Source organism: Molothrus ater, chromosome 6, assembly GCF_012460135.2.
Source record: "Molothrus ater isolate BHLD 08-10-18 breed brown headed cowbird chromosome 6, BPBGC_Mater_1.1, whole genome shotgun sequence".
In the NCBI taxonomy this organism is placed as follows: domain Eukaryota; kingdom Metazoa; phylum Chordata; class Aves; order Passeriformes; family Icteridae; genus Molothrus; species Molothrus ater.
Window position 1 is genome coordinate 18,989,457 of NC_050483.2, and position 15,169 is coordinate 19,004,625.

At 38.4% G+C, this 15,169-nt stretch overlaps 1 protein-coding gene across 1 annotated transcript; it reads right to left on the reverse strand.

Annotated features, from left to right (window-relative positions):
* Positions 1-1,200: 1,200 nt before the first annotated feature.
* On the reverse strand, positions 1,201-15,155 carry APIP (APAF1 interacting protein). Its single transcript, XM_036384202.2, has 8 exons — positions 15,013-15,155; positions 12,698-12,798; positions 9,777-9,825; positions 8,354-8,471; positions 7,181-7,316; positions 4,453-4,620; positions 3,796-3,918; positions 1,201-2,774 (listed from the first exon to the last, which is right to left on the reverse strand). Exons 1-7 carry the CDS (start codon positions 15,115-15,117, stop codon positions 3,819-3,821), a joined length of 777 nt encoding a protein of 258 aa, XP_036240095.1. The 5' UTR covers positions 15,118-15,155; the 3' UTR covers positions 1,201-2,774; positions 3,796-3,818.
* Positions 15,156-15,169: the final 14 nt, after the last annotated feature.

Genomic DNA, 15,169 nt, shown 5'->3' on the forward strand with positions numbered 1-15,169 from the left:
ATGGGAGTATCCATTCAGAGTGTTCCAGGGATCTTTTTTCCCATTTACCATCTTCTGTAAAATAGCAAAAAACTGTTACAAACCTGTTTGCCAAAATATGCGGCAAAAAAACAATTTAGAGGAAGGCTACTGGTTTATTTGTAATGCTCCACTAGTCAGTGGGCTTTTTTAATATTAATTTTTTAATTAAAATTTCAGAGTTGAAGAGGATGCCAATTGTTCAGGCATTACAGCATTTACAACAGAACATACATTGGCATCATAACTGCTTATGGTAAGTTAAGAGTTCTATCTCTTTAACATTTTGAGATCCTGTATTCTGCAGTTTTATTTCCTTCTTGGAAAGCAAGCAGGATGTTTGCTAGGAAGTTACTTTTATTGAGAAACGTTGGAACTTACTTAGCTTTTTGGATGAGCCATTTAAATGGGAATTATGTCATTCTGCCATGAGCCTATCTGTGATACTAAACCTAGATAATCAGCTTTGGTGGAGATCAAGTCTTTGCTGCAAACAGAAAAACACCTAGCTGGCTTAAAAGCCTAATATTCACATCAGGAAAAGAGATAGACTTAAAAATTATGTGAGTCAAGAAGCTTTGAATCGTATGAGACATTTTCCTATTTTTGTTCTACATAATCAGAGCTGTACTGCCAGAGCTTTGTGAGCACTTCAGGAAACAGTAATCATTTCACAGGGTTATGAAGCCACCAGAGTTGTGATGGCATTAATTTCTTTGATGAGGATTCATATGAGAAGACATGAGATGGGTGCATTTAACTCGTTTCCAAATCACTGAATGGGACTCTGAGCATCTAGGAATCCTGTATGAAAGAACTTAACTACTACTGTAGAAATGTGATCATTTACAGATTTTAGAAAGGCTACAGAGCAAATTGTAGCTGCATGAGAAAGTGAATATTGTAACTAGCACAACCCCAAAGGAATATATTTGGCAAAAAATACCTTTCCTCGTGAGTGTTCTTTTATGGTTTGTCTTTACATATGCAAAACAAAAAAACATCAAATGTAAAATTTTCTTCATGCTTATAAAACATCAGTATCATGGAATGATACAATTATCACCTATTCTGAAATCATCATCTGAATACCACACAAAGTTATTTTTTGCAAAAATCAGACACTTTAAATAAATAATTAAAGGCCACAATGAATAGATGGCAACTAGATTTCAAGACTAATCGGATTGTCACATGAAGTGTTTTTATTAGTACATCCACAGGGAAGAAAAGTTAAGAGAATTAGACTCTGCTTTCCCTTAAGGGTCGGCTGCACCTCTCAAGTCTTGAACACACTTCAGAGATATTTTATGCTTAAGTGAAGTAGCCTGTCCAAAGTCACCCTCTGGTCTAAAAAATAGCATTTTCATACAAGTTCTTACTGCAATCCACATACATTCAGAAGATATGGAATCACTGCAAACTATTTGCCACTGACAAATGTCTAATAATGAAAAAAAAAATCAATAAACATATAGCAAACAACCTGTAGTTACTCAGTGATAACCATTATTTCACCATAACCAAGGTCCCACTAAGGGTTAAATGTTGTACACTGCAGGTACAGAGGTAAAAGAGGGAAGGGCAAACATGCCTAAGGTACACAAAACACTGACCTTAATTGTCATCCCCAGGAAAAGGGGGAAGTGGTGTCTGCCATCTCTGCCATCAGCCATGTCCTCTTGCCCTGGCTCTAGGTTCTCTTTGGGCCCACCTTTGACTTGATTCAGTGTTTTTATCAATGGCTTAGTAGGAAATAATTGAAACAATTTTTCCCCCACTCCCACAGTAGTTTTATTTTAGGCTGAAGAGTTAATTCACCTCATGGAAGCTCCAAAAAAGTGCCAGAGATGATGGAAGGGAAAGTGGTGGGAATGCACAGCCCCTAGCAGAAACCAGGGTCAGCTGGCACTTAGCCTGGCTCAGCTCATCCTTGGGACTGAGGTCTCAATACTCAATTAGAAAATTGGTCAACAGAGCTTACACTGATGCCACCAGGGGGCTATTCCAGAAGATTTTGAAAGAAGACTCTGTCATAATTATGTGAGATTGTGTTTTAATTAGCAGGTTGATTAAATCTACCTTGGGGTGGGGGCTAAGCAGAGGTCATACAAAGCTGTTATTCAAAGTGAAGGAATTTAAAAAGGTAAGACCCAGAGCAGTCCCTCAGTAACAAGTGCAAAATACATGCTATAAAATTTCCTTCTCATTATAATGACAATTAGGAGAGTTTAAAAATACATATGCTACAGGCTTAATTTAAAAAAAGAAAAAAAACTCCCGAAAACATAAACATGGTATGAAGGAATCAACAGTTCAAACAATGCTTTAAACTTTATTAACTTCTAATTAAGGGGTTGTCCTCACTTTTTTCTGGAAGAATAAAAGCTACAGTAACTTTCAGAATTGCAGACTTATTTCAAGTTAAATGATGTAGCATTAGGGCAGGATCAACAAGTGCAGGTTGTTAAATATGATTTAAGGCACAAAACCAAAATGTGACATTAGTTCTCCAAAGTTTTTCAAAGTATTTTTGCATCTGAATTTTCATTCCTCCTACTGTGGCATTCGACAGGACTTGGAAATTGCAATGATTGTTCAGTAGTTGGGTTTTTTTTAACTCTCCTTTAATTCCTGGGTGCATTTAACAGTTAAAAGTTGCTGCTGACATTTGTCAATCAGCTGAGGATCAGCACCCCCTTCTGGCTTCAATAGTGTGGGGTGAAAGCTGGAACTCCCATCATCATGTAAGAAACCTGTACAGGAGAAATAAAGTAAAAGCAAAAATATTCTAAAACTTGTCACAATAAATAGGCAAAGGAATATTAATTACAGTAGCCCAACTTATCCAATTGCAGGGGCTGAGGAGTAATTTTAGAATGGCCCTTGTGGGCCATGAGATAGGTTTGTGCAGGAGTGGCAGCCAGCCTGTCTTCATCACTGTAGGCAGCAGCAGCACCCTGAATGCCAGCTAAGGCAGAGGCTCACTGACAGCACACCTCCTGCCCCACTGCTTTGGTCAAGAAATTCCTTTATAATCTCAGTACTGGTACCTTTAAATTTGTATTTTCCAACTCTGAAATGTTATGCTACCACTGCATTTTGCCATACCAAGCTGTACGTATGTGAGAATTGTTTCAGGTATCCTTCAGGTAGAGTGCCCTGATCATATTATCTTTGGGCTTTAACTTCAAAAATTTCTTATGAAAACTTTCAAAACTGATCATTGCTACAGTAGAAAACAGAAAGTCAATGTGATTTCCTACATGAGGTAAACAGGTAACACTAATCAGTGAAACTCAACCAGCCACACTGAAGGAAAAAACCAAACCCCCCTAAAACCCCCAACCAACCTACCACATAAGTAATATCACTGAGATGGTCTGAAATCAAACCTGATCCTGCAAGCAGAACAAATGTGGGTGTTCAGACATCTCTGTCTACATCAGCTCACTAGGCTCTGGCCTTTTTAGTCCATTGGCTTTTCTGGAAATGCTTGATATTATTTTGTTTTAAAAAGAAATCACACTCACTCCATGCTGTACATTGGCACTAAAGATCCACTGGACTTACCTAACTGTTAATACATATAAATTTTGCTGCATTGTGTGGAAAAGGAGCACTATTTCAGGCATAGAAACAACTGCAGTGATAATGGAGCAGACTGGGGGAAGATGAGCAATACTGAAGTTTCCTGAGTGGGAAAGCAGACTGAAGTGATGGTGTCATCTATAGTCTCTCCCTCCAAACAGATCATCTTTACAGATAAATTCACACCTGAGTATAAATGTTGTTGACATTTACAAGATCCCATTTTCTCCTGCTGGATGTTTTGAAGGATCTAGCCCGTGCTGCTTCATCTGCACTGCGATATCAAACAAGTAGTCATAACATTCACACCTAAAATAAATAGGGAAAAAATGCAATGTAAGTAAAGCTCAAGCCTTATCATGTTTTATGAAAATTAGTATTTTCCTTCCTTAAGATTTTATCACCAATGTGATAGTCTGACTGGACAGCTCTATTATTGTTTATTTCCAATGCTGTGGAATGGAAAGTGCCATTTTCCTACATAATACTGATTTGCTGCATTTCCATCAGCAGATGAGGTAAATTCCAAAAATAGGACTAGGGAGGGCTACACAAACAGTATTGGCAGGTGTCATATAAAAGCAAAGACTGCCTGTGTGTTTCATATGAGAAGGGATTTGTTGACTTGTCTGAAAGGAAAATGTTGGCAATCCTATCAGCCAGCCCTGATATAGAAGGAAAACCAAGCAATGGAATCATGGATGAATCCATTCCCAAAAGCTCCCTATGCATGCAGTGAGGCCTTAATATTCTGAATCATTGTCCATGGACTAGAAATATACATGGCATTAAGCTCATTAAGATCTTGAGGCAAGAGACAGCATATTCCTGAACTGTACTCACATAGTTTTGGCTTTTTCCCATGTCTCTCCCCATACATAAACACCGTGACGTCTGACCAGCACAGCACAAGAGTCTGGGTACTTTTCCATTGCACGTGCCATTCTCTCCTTGAGATCCTTCTCTTCTGGTGTATTCTCAATAATAGGAACCACTAGTGTATCATCATATCTAGAAAAAAAAACATCTTCATGTATTTAAAAAAAACCCTGTGCTTGGATGTATGAAACTTTTCCCTAAGAAAGAAATTATCCTCTGACTGTGTAAAAAGTTTAATTCTCATCACTAGATTTTATTCTCTTCTCTTGTGAGTCATGCTGTAGCACAGGAATTCTCAGGAACATCTCTCACTCCCAAACACATATTATGCTGGCAATGCCTGAGCTACACTTGAGGCACAAAAAGAAAATAACACTTTAATCTATTAGGTGTAGCTGTTTATTCCCATATCACTTTGTAGTTGGGTCCCTTTACAACTTTTTCAAACTTTTCATCCTGTACTGGCATCATCTACAAGTTTTACCTCAGATTAAATTATTTAAAAGAATCATATCATATAGAAGGAAATGAAGCTGTTTGCTGGAGAGCAGAAAAAAATAATTTAGGTAGTCCAAAAAGCCCCTGGAAGATTGTCCTGCTAAGGCATATAAATAGAAAGTAAAGTCAACACATGAAAAATAAATTCTCTGTGATGGAGTCATTGGTGGGCTACATGTGATCTTAAGAGAGCCTGAGAAGCCCAGCTCCAAAGACAAGATGATGCACGTTACTCAGTGGAACTTGCCTAAGAGTTTCTTCTGAAGGAGGACTGGGATATTTTGGCATTGTTTGAACCTTAATTAACACTAGCAGAAACTTGTTTAAATAGTTTTAATAAGTCCCCAGTTCAGGTTCAGAGTTATCATTGAGATCACATAGATATTTCATGAGTGGATGCTAGTAGTACTTTCTTTTGTGAAACACAGAAAGAAAGCAATGGTAAAAAAACCAACACCAACAGCTTATATTTGAAATCAAATATTCAGAAGATAAAGTCTCATCTCTTACGGTTCTCAATGCTGACACTTTCTCAAGGAAGGCTATAAAAACAGTGAATGAATAAAGTGAGGTGGTATTTGAAGCTCTGACTCTTACAAATTTGGAATGCTAAAATTACACTTGGAGTGTTTGTTACTAATGAGGCCAATTGAGTTAATGGATTGGCTTCCTAGGTTCTGCTTTCTGCTTGAGCTTGGAAGCTGCTATAAATATCATAACTGATTCCTAACCAGGACTATAAGCTTTCTATCAAGAGCTAATACCTAAAAAATGTCAAGAAGACTCTGAATGAGCTAAATACTTGGGCTCTCTTTATTTAAAAAATTGAAATATAAGCAGCCTACGTTTAGTCAAACATGGATGTAAAATACCTTGTGACAGTCTGACTTTCAAACCTGTTTACTACTGATCTAATTCTCTTCTATGGAAATCAAAGGTAAAACCAGTGTGGCATCACTGGAGTCATATTTAGGCAAACATATACTTCTGATTATTCTATCTGTAGCATTTTCCTGGACAGCTTCCAGAAAAGATTTATGTAACTAGAAACAACATGCAATCCCTTTTTTGAAAAGCGCCATTTTGTATTTTGAATCCAAGGACCCATTTTTCCATTTTTTTTTGGGGAGGCTTGTGTGAGGCAAGCCAGTGGAATCAGTCTAGTGTGAATGAACACGCGCTTATGAGCCATATAACCTGGAGCTTTGATTTCTTGGATTTTTCTGGTAAATTAATAGAATGACACAGAAAACTTGGAGGCATGGAACCCAATAAATCCAATGTTTCCTGACTAACGTTTAGGAGTGCTTAAGAGCTCAAAACGCATATAAAAAATTGTTGTGGATTTAACAAAAACAATGTTGTTAGACAATTGAGTACAAGGGTTTGCATTTTACCACATTAAAAATGCACATGCTAATGGTGACAAGAAAGTAAAGTTGGCAAGTCAACCAAAATGGAATAAAATATGCCTGGGCATAAAATCACATATGGCTTTCTCCCTTGCCAAAGGGCAACAGTTAGATACAAAAATTAACATCAAAAAGTGGAAAGAATTTAGCATTTCAATTTCTCATCTCCTTGTCACATGTTATATAAATGTTGTTTGCAGATCCCAATTCAACACTCTGTGGGTGGAGACCTCAAAACAAGCCATCACACATAATTTGGAATAACTCAGCACTTACCTCAGAGCTCATCCTTGAAAAGTAATAACATTATCTTTAATGAGCTGTTTATTCTGAATTTTCTTTCAAACTCTGTCAAGTAAATCTGAAATCCTCTACTCTCTTAACATGCCCTAAACTAGCACAGGCAGTGATATGTGAAGTCCACCCAAATGGAGTTTGTACATGCTATCAATCCAACCTGGTGTTGGCTGGCTCCAGTTTCAGCTGAATGTTGTACAGATGTGGTAACATCTCAGGATGTAGCTCTTTATTTGGCTTCTTCCTGTAGCTCAACAGACCACAGCAGCCTTGGCAGTACAAGATCTTATCTCAGATCTCTTACACAGGCTTCAGATCTTACAGAAAGCCAGTGGTGACTCATTCATTCCAGAGGTCTTTTTACTTCTTATTCTTAATACTTTGTATTATACACTTTCAAGTATATAACTCAAATGACTTGTATTGATATTGCTGAAAACAAATGATCAAACACCACACCTCTATTCCTAAATCTAGAGAAGTACCTGTAATAGCCTCCTGAAGTACACTTCTGGATTCCTTTTATCATCTCCTGATGGGTAATAGAGAACTCACTCCCTGGGTAAAGAAGGGTAACCATAACAGCAGCCTTGGAATGTGTGTGGATCACTGCGCCTGCCCCTAGGAGCAGAAAAAGAAAATTTAGAATTAATTTAAAAATGTCTCTATTATGAAAATTTTATTCACATACTTGATTCATTTCCTTTGATTAGGCATCTTAGCAAATGCTGATCTGCTGTATGAGAGGAAAAAATATACAGCAACTTAAATGAAGGTATAAGGTAATTACTCATATAAGGGATAATTATGGATTGTCTTAGGACGCTTGTGTCAACTTTCAGTTTGTGACACATTCCAGGAGAGACACTGCTTGTACAAATTCAAGCAGAAACACTACTTGTACACTTCTTTACATACTACAATGACTGAGACACTCTTAATTTTATCAGAGTTCTGAGGTTATAAGGAATTCCCAAACTTATTTGTTAAATGAAAGTTTAAAGCCTTTTACTTTCTTTTTATGTTTTCCTCAATTATCTGCTGATTCTCTGAAAAAAAATTCATCATCTTACTGTGTCATGATGGAAAGATAGGTAGAAAATAATTATAATCTACTTATAAAGATGCAATGTTGTTATTCCTTGAGGACACAATGTAAGCTGCTTGTTCAGGAAGACCAGAAAAGACTCCCAAAATCCTTTCTCACATAACAGATGTAAATTCTACACAACATCAAAAGCTCTCTATTACTATCTACCTGTTTTCACCTATTCCTATTTTATAACTGTTAATCTCAGCCAACAGATGCAAAAGGATTTAAACTGTAATAGCTTAATTGGCAAAACCACTGATGTAAAACTATTGTAATCCTGGGCTTCCCCTGCAACCTACCAATATTCTGCACTAAAATCTGTGCTGAAAACATGATCACAGGCATAGCTACAAGACAAGATTAAATTGCAAATGATGCTGACAGGATGTTACTGTGGATTATATCCCACTGTATATATATACCTTTGCATATCAATTTATTTTATAGTTTCATGTTTGTTTCACCCTAACTTCTACGTATAAAGAATATGGTACTGAATAGCAATTTTGTGGATGTACATATACAGTGTTTCAGTCACTGCTGAACTGCAAACATTGCTACATACCTCTCATAGTGTAGGCATTCATAAAAAGAGGTGTGCACTGGCTTTTCTTTAGTTTCTTGTGCAGTGGAGGACCACTGATGTCCTGTTCATTCATGTCACAAACAAACATATCTTCTGGCTGTAAGAAAGAAGAAATTATTTTGATCTGTGATAGTTTTGTTTGATATTTAACCTCAAATAGTTTTGTTTTCCCTCTAAGGAAACAAATATATACAAACCATGTATTTAATAGAGAATGTGATTTGAACTTTGTAAAAGTGCTGTAATGCTCCACATTTATTCCAGCTTCTAACACTACTTACCAACACTGTGTAATGGAAATTAGTATTAGGTACTTTTTCCTCAGACTGATGCCATGCAGATATTTGTAAAACTACAATTTTCTCAGAAAGGAGATAGTGTAGCTCAGTAATAACAACTGATCAAAAGGAAAAGTAGTAACTGATTCAAAATAAGAAATGTAGATGTACTTTTCCTTCCCTACTTAAAAGAACCAACAAACAACACAAGTTAAACTTAAAAAATAATACATTTAACTTATAGAACTATTTATTTTTAAAGTTTGCTTTTAGTAGCTTTACATGAGTGTTACCTTTGCATCAATTAACTATTCATAATAGTACAAAGAATTGTTCAGGATAGTAATATAATGTTAATGTTATTTTAGAAATTAGCAGAAAATACAATTACAGGAGATTTCCTCACTGACTGTGCTTAATCCTCTGTTACTGTGAGCACAGACCACAGCATTGTGGTTATCTTACATACCTTTGCCTGCCTTACTTCTCCACATCCCCAGCAAACACTGCTCTAAGAACCCAAGTTTGTATCAGAGAAGAAATTCCTTTCCCTCCTCACTGTATTTATCCTCCGATTTATGAGATGACAAATCCTTTCCATGTATTACTCTATCCTGGGGGAGTTCCTGCTGTCATAAAATAGGTATTGTTTACCGTTCCCCCCTCCTCTTACATTTTGGGTTTTTTTGGAAAACAGAGACAGGTCACCTTTTCATGGGGAGAGCCTAGTTATTTACTGAGAATATCAAGACAAATATTTGCAATCACTCAAACGAAAATAAACAGCAATGAGGTGTTAATGTCTATTTACATGGGTAACTTGAAACTGTAGCCAGACAAGTCCAGCCAACCAAGCCTGACAAAGAATAAAGCTGGACTGGAGTAATGCTCCACTCTCATGCTGCTTTGTGTTAATTTAAAGCAAGGAGAACATCGAGACTAATCTACACTGGCCACTGAAACACATACTGGCTTCCTATGATAGTGGAGTACTGGGAGAAATCAGCAGTTGTTTCAAATGCATAACAAGTTTGTAACTCACATAAGGAAAAATGAAACTCTAAACAAAGGGACTTTCATCCATCTCAAGATGAGCTCTGAGGTAAAAGCACAGTTTAACACACCTGTATTCTTTCCTTTTGGACTCCTGAAGGAGCGATGTAGATTTCATCCCTAGGAAAAGTTGCAGATGAGAAAAATCAGTAAACACAGCTGAGCAATGACTGTTCCACCAGACAGGCATTCGAGCTCTTGAGCCACTGAAAAGGAAATAGCAAATCTAGACCCTCACAATTAAAAAACTTTCTTGTTCTTTCCATACATTGACAGGCAGATAGTTTTCAAAATAGAACCAAATTGTACAATAAATTGTAAATAACATCTTTAACTTGCAGGGTTACAAAACCCTGCTTTCAACTTGACAGATATCCGAAACACATATAAGAAGTGCATTCTTATTTTTCCAACAAAGAAAAACAGCCTTTCCCTGCAATAACTCAAACTCAAATTCTAGAATTCAGAATAAAAATTAAATGACAAATTGCAAACCGATACTGATCTGTGACAAGGCGGGGGACAAAACCATTACATAAAAATCCATAAACTATCTTAAAACAGGAATCATTATCTGCAACATTTAACATTGTAAATACTTTTTTTTTAAGTGTGCAGGTTAGGTTTCTAGTGCAGTTCCATGTTTAGTTGTGTTGATAAAGAGATAGCACTAATTCAGTGTAATTAAATGACTGAAATTTAAGGAGAAGTGCATCACTTCTTGCAAGGACTACATGAACAAAAAATCATAAAGACTGATTGAAACTAAAATGATTTCAAGATGGCACTGCATTCTTTTCATTATTAGCACAAAATCCCCAACTATATTCTCTCTTTGAACTGCAATCACTATTTGACTTCAGCAGTCACGAACTAAATTCAGGAGCACAGAGACATCTAGTGAATAATTAGTCAAGTTACAGACACATTTCCTATGGACCACGGGATCTTTGTAGTTCTGGACAAGAGTATGGAGCTGGAGAAGGGTCTGGAGCACAAGTCCTGTGAGGAGCAGCTGAGGGAGCTGGGGGTGTTTAGTCTGGAGAAAAGGAGGCTCAGGGGTGACCTCACTGTTCTCTACAACTGCCTGAAAGGAGGCTGTAGTCAGGCGAGGTTGGTCTCCTCTGCCAGGTAACCAGTGACAGGACAAGAGGAAATTATCTCCATTTACATCAGGAGAGGTTTAAATTGGATATTAGGAAAAATTTCTTCTCTGAAAGGGTTACCAAGCATTGCAATAGGCTTCCCAGGAAAGCAGTTGGCTCACCATCTCTGGAAGTTTTTAGAAGACCTTTAGGCATGGTGCTTAGGAATGAGGTTTAGTGGAGAACTTGGCAGTGGTAGGTTTATGGTTGGACACTTGATGATATTAAGGATTTTTACCAATCTAAACAATTCTATGATTTTAATTCTTCCAAAAATAAAACTCTTAAGATGATGGTACTATTCATAGTGATAAAATGTCTGTGAAGCACAGAAAAATGTGGCTTTATCATATTTGTAATTTTTGACATTCATGAATTAACACTGCTGGTGTTGCATTAATTTAGTCTTGATTCATTTGTATGAGCAAGATAAGAAATCAAGTGGTAAACTCAGTTACTTATGACAGACACACAATTTTTCTTGAACCAGATTTTTTTATTTTTTAGAACTTAACCAGAAAATCAGATGATAAAATAAAGTCTTCAAATACAAGATACCTCACAAAGAATTCTACATCAATTTTTAACATGCTATGCCAAGTCCAAATTGGCAATTTTTTTCCTTAATAGTTGATATGAACTGCACAGTGAGTAAGGCTCATTAAGATTACCTGGTAAAAACAGTTGCTATATTTGAATCACATTTCAACTGTTCCTTTACATTTTCCTTTCTAACAATGCCAAGTAAACAAGCTATAGAACTACTAAGGAAAACTATATTACTGTATTAGTGCATTCTCTGATAATGCCATTTGTCTTGCCAAAACCAACAGGAGTTGCACTGGAATGACAAAGAAAATAGGCTACATTTAGGTACTGATGACAAATTAGTGCTAGAAAGGTCTTCTCACAGAATTTACCCTCTTTTAATTCATCTCATTATTATTACTGTTGTGGCTTTGCTTGCAAAATCAAGCAGGGAGGTGAAATGACCTGCACAAAGTCCAAAGAGCACAAGTATGAGCATTTAGGGTCTTTTATTCATATATATAAAATACATCTTTGAATAGCAATGGCTGTTTGTGCATTCATGCAAGTGTATACCAGAAAAATGAGATGTCAGATACTCTCAAGATAGTGTCACAGCCTGGTGACTGGGCACAGAACTGCAGGCACTGTGCAAGGCTCTTTGCAGAATGAGGACTTATCTTTTTTTGCAGTGGCCACTGAGAGGAGCTCTGTTCCCACTAAAAGGATTGGAGATTATGAAAAGGTGGGAGACAGGCAAATAAAAACACAAAGTGGTGCTTCTTCGTAGGAGACACAGACCAAAAATTGTTGTTACCTGTCATGCTTTAATTATATGTAAAGTATTTGTCTCCTTAGAAATTACCTCAGTGAAACAGCAATTTTCCTTCTTAGAGGAAACACCTGGCCTGTAAAATACATCCAGGGTGAGACTGATCTTATTTAACCACAGGCATTTGAAAGCCATGTGCCTGCCTGATGTAACCCACACTAAATTCCATAGTCAGTGAAGTGAAAAAGGGGGAACACGTTGTTCTTTAAAGGCAATTCATCTACTTTAAAAAAAAGGTAGGAAAAGGACAGGATAAGGTCACTCTCTGAAGCTGTCTCTCCCTGTTGAAGGGACTGCAATGATTAATTCAGACTATTCACCTTCCTCCTATATGGTTAATTTTGGCACACTGCTCATTTCATCCTCTAACTTCTTGCCTACTCTCAACTTGCAAACACTTCTCATGGAACTGTAAAGCCCTCACCAAGTACTAAACACAGCCACCTCTCTCTCACCATCACATTATCTCTCTTTCATCATCACTTACCCATGTTTCAAGCTGATTCCTCCACCAGTTCCTGTTACCCAGCCTAAACCATAAAACAGCCTACAAAGTTCTGGGATAAGATTCCTTGGATGTAACCCATCCTAAAAAGAAAATAAATAAATAAATGAGAAACCATCAGAAACACCTCACACCTAAGAATTCAAGCTCTCAAACTGAGTTTAAAGGATTAGTACTTTCATACTGCAGCAAAATGGTCTAATTTATGCTAATGAACTTCAATTACAAAATAACTGCATGTTTACACAATGCCCTTTATGCTCTGCCCGGGACATCACACCTTGAAACAAACAAAACCCCAAATAAGGTACAAGTCTGACTATCCTTCACAGAAAAGATCTCATCTAAAGTTCATCTGAGTGCAGTGGCCCATTCGCCATGATACTATTGCACAAAAAAAAAAGGAAAAATCAATGCATCTAACATTATCAATTTTTAAAAGCTTGACTAGTGGTTTTCCTATTAAATCAGTTTTTCTGTAGGTTAATTTTGCTTGATTTACAAATTCCAGTAGAACAGACTTTATTAGTCAATACACATTTTTAAACAGCACTCAAAAATACCACAGAAAATACATGCAAATTATTTTATGAACTTTACATTCCTACATTTTTACTACATGAAGTTACTTTACATGCAGTTTAGTCAGAAAGAAAATAGCATTATTTTAAAATTTCATTAGGAGGAAAAAAACCCCATCTTGTATTTTTTCCATATTCCATTGTTTATTACATTAATATCCATATCTATATATTAACCAAAGGTATCTCTGGTAAGGTTTCTACCTACATTACCACAGTAAAACAGCTGCTTTTATGGTGTGCTTTTATATAGGATTCTTTTTTTTTATTGCAGCAACTAGAAGCATTAAAAGTTTTTCTAAAATAACAAATGGTTAGCTGCTCTACTGCTCACTTCAGTCATTAATGCCCACCAAAAACATTTCTAAGAAAAATATTCTGTTTAGCAGCAAGAATCCACCTTGGGGTGGGGAGTATTTTGTCAACACCAACAGAATAGAGCGACCCAAAGCAAAAGCAGCACACAGCAAAAATGGCAGGCAGTGGTTACTTGGTGCCAATACCTCTGCTCAGATGTTTAGAAAGAAATGCTTCCAGGTGGTGTTGGACTTGCACAACTAAGGGTGGGGATGGAACAGGAGCACAAGGCAGAGGCAGTGGAGAGTGGGAAGGTGAATTCCTGGAGATGGCAGCATGGGGCACGTTTGACAACGTTTGGAATCTCCTGCTCTAACCTCATCTTTACCTCCAGTGACAGTGAGATGTGCTCTCTCTTACCAAAGATGATGGACATGCAGGAGATGGTCTTCCTCTCACCTACACTGTGACAATGTTTTCTGTATTACAACAACACAGTCTGCTGCCTTTTTTTTGCTTTGCTTTGTTGATAATGAACTGGATTATTTCCCACTTTCCTGGCAGGCCACATTATCTAGGCTGCTGATACCTCTCATCTCCCTGCTGTCAGCTGTGGCTGGTTTTGAAGCTTGGGCTGGTCTCTCCACCAGTGTCACACACAAACTGGAGAGGTGTCTGAGCTTTGTCCAGGCAATGCTTCCATATGCTCAAAGTTTGGTGAAGCACAGCACTGCCAGCTCATGTTCTGGTTGTGATGATACATAAAACCCCAATCAAAGACCAATTAAAAAAAAAAAACAAACAGAAGAAAACCAAATCACAAACCAAACCTAAACAACTCCAGTTAACACAAAAAGAACCATGAGTCCTGTAGATGCCAGACTGACAGATGGCAACATTCTGGAAACTGGACTAAATTTTACAACACGTTTATATAGGTGCACAGAACAGCCAGGGTTGGAAGAGACCTTTGGAGACAATTCAGTGCAATCCCCCTGCCAAGGCAGGGCCACCCAGAGCAGGTGACACAGGAAAGCCTCCAGCTGGGCTTTGAATGTTTCCAGGGAGGGAGACTCCCCGACTCCCTTGGGCAGCCTATTCCAGTGCTCTGCCAGCCTCAGCGTAAAGAAGTTCATGGCCGCGTTGAGGTGGAACTCGTGTTTTAGCTTATGAACACTGCTCCTGGTGTGCCGGACACTGCCTCTGCCTGGATCCTGCTGCCTGAATTTCCTCTCGGCCGCCAGGGCACGCTGCCAGCTCATACTCAACTTGCCATCCACCAGTACTCCCAGGGCCTCTCTCCTAATCAGCAGCTGCAAGGCTGCTGGCCAGTTAGCGAGGTTCAGGAGCAGCCCAGCCCCGCGCTGGCGGGGGCTCTCGGAGCGGTGGCGCGGCCCCGCCGCCCCCCGGCCCCGTTACCTGCGCCGCGTCCCCGCCGGCGGCCGCCATGGCGCGGCCAGCGCGGGGTCCTTGCACGGGGGCTTCTTTGGGGCGCCGCGCGGGCGCCTGCGGAGCGCTGGGCATGCCCAGCAGCGGGCACCGAGCCGAGCGGCGGGCGGGATGGAGAGGCCGCTGC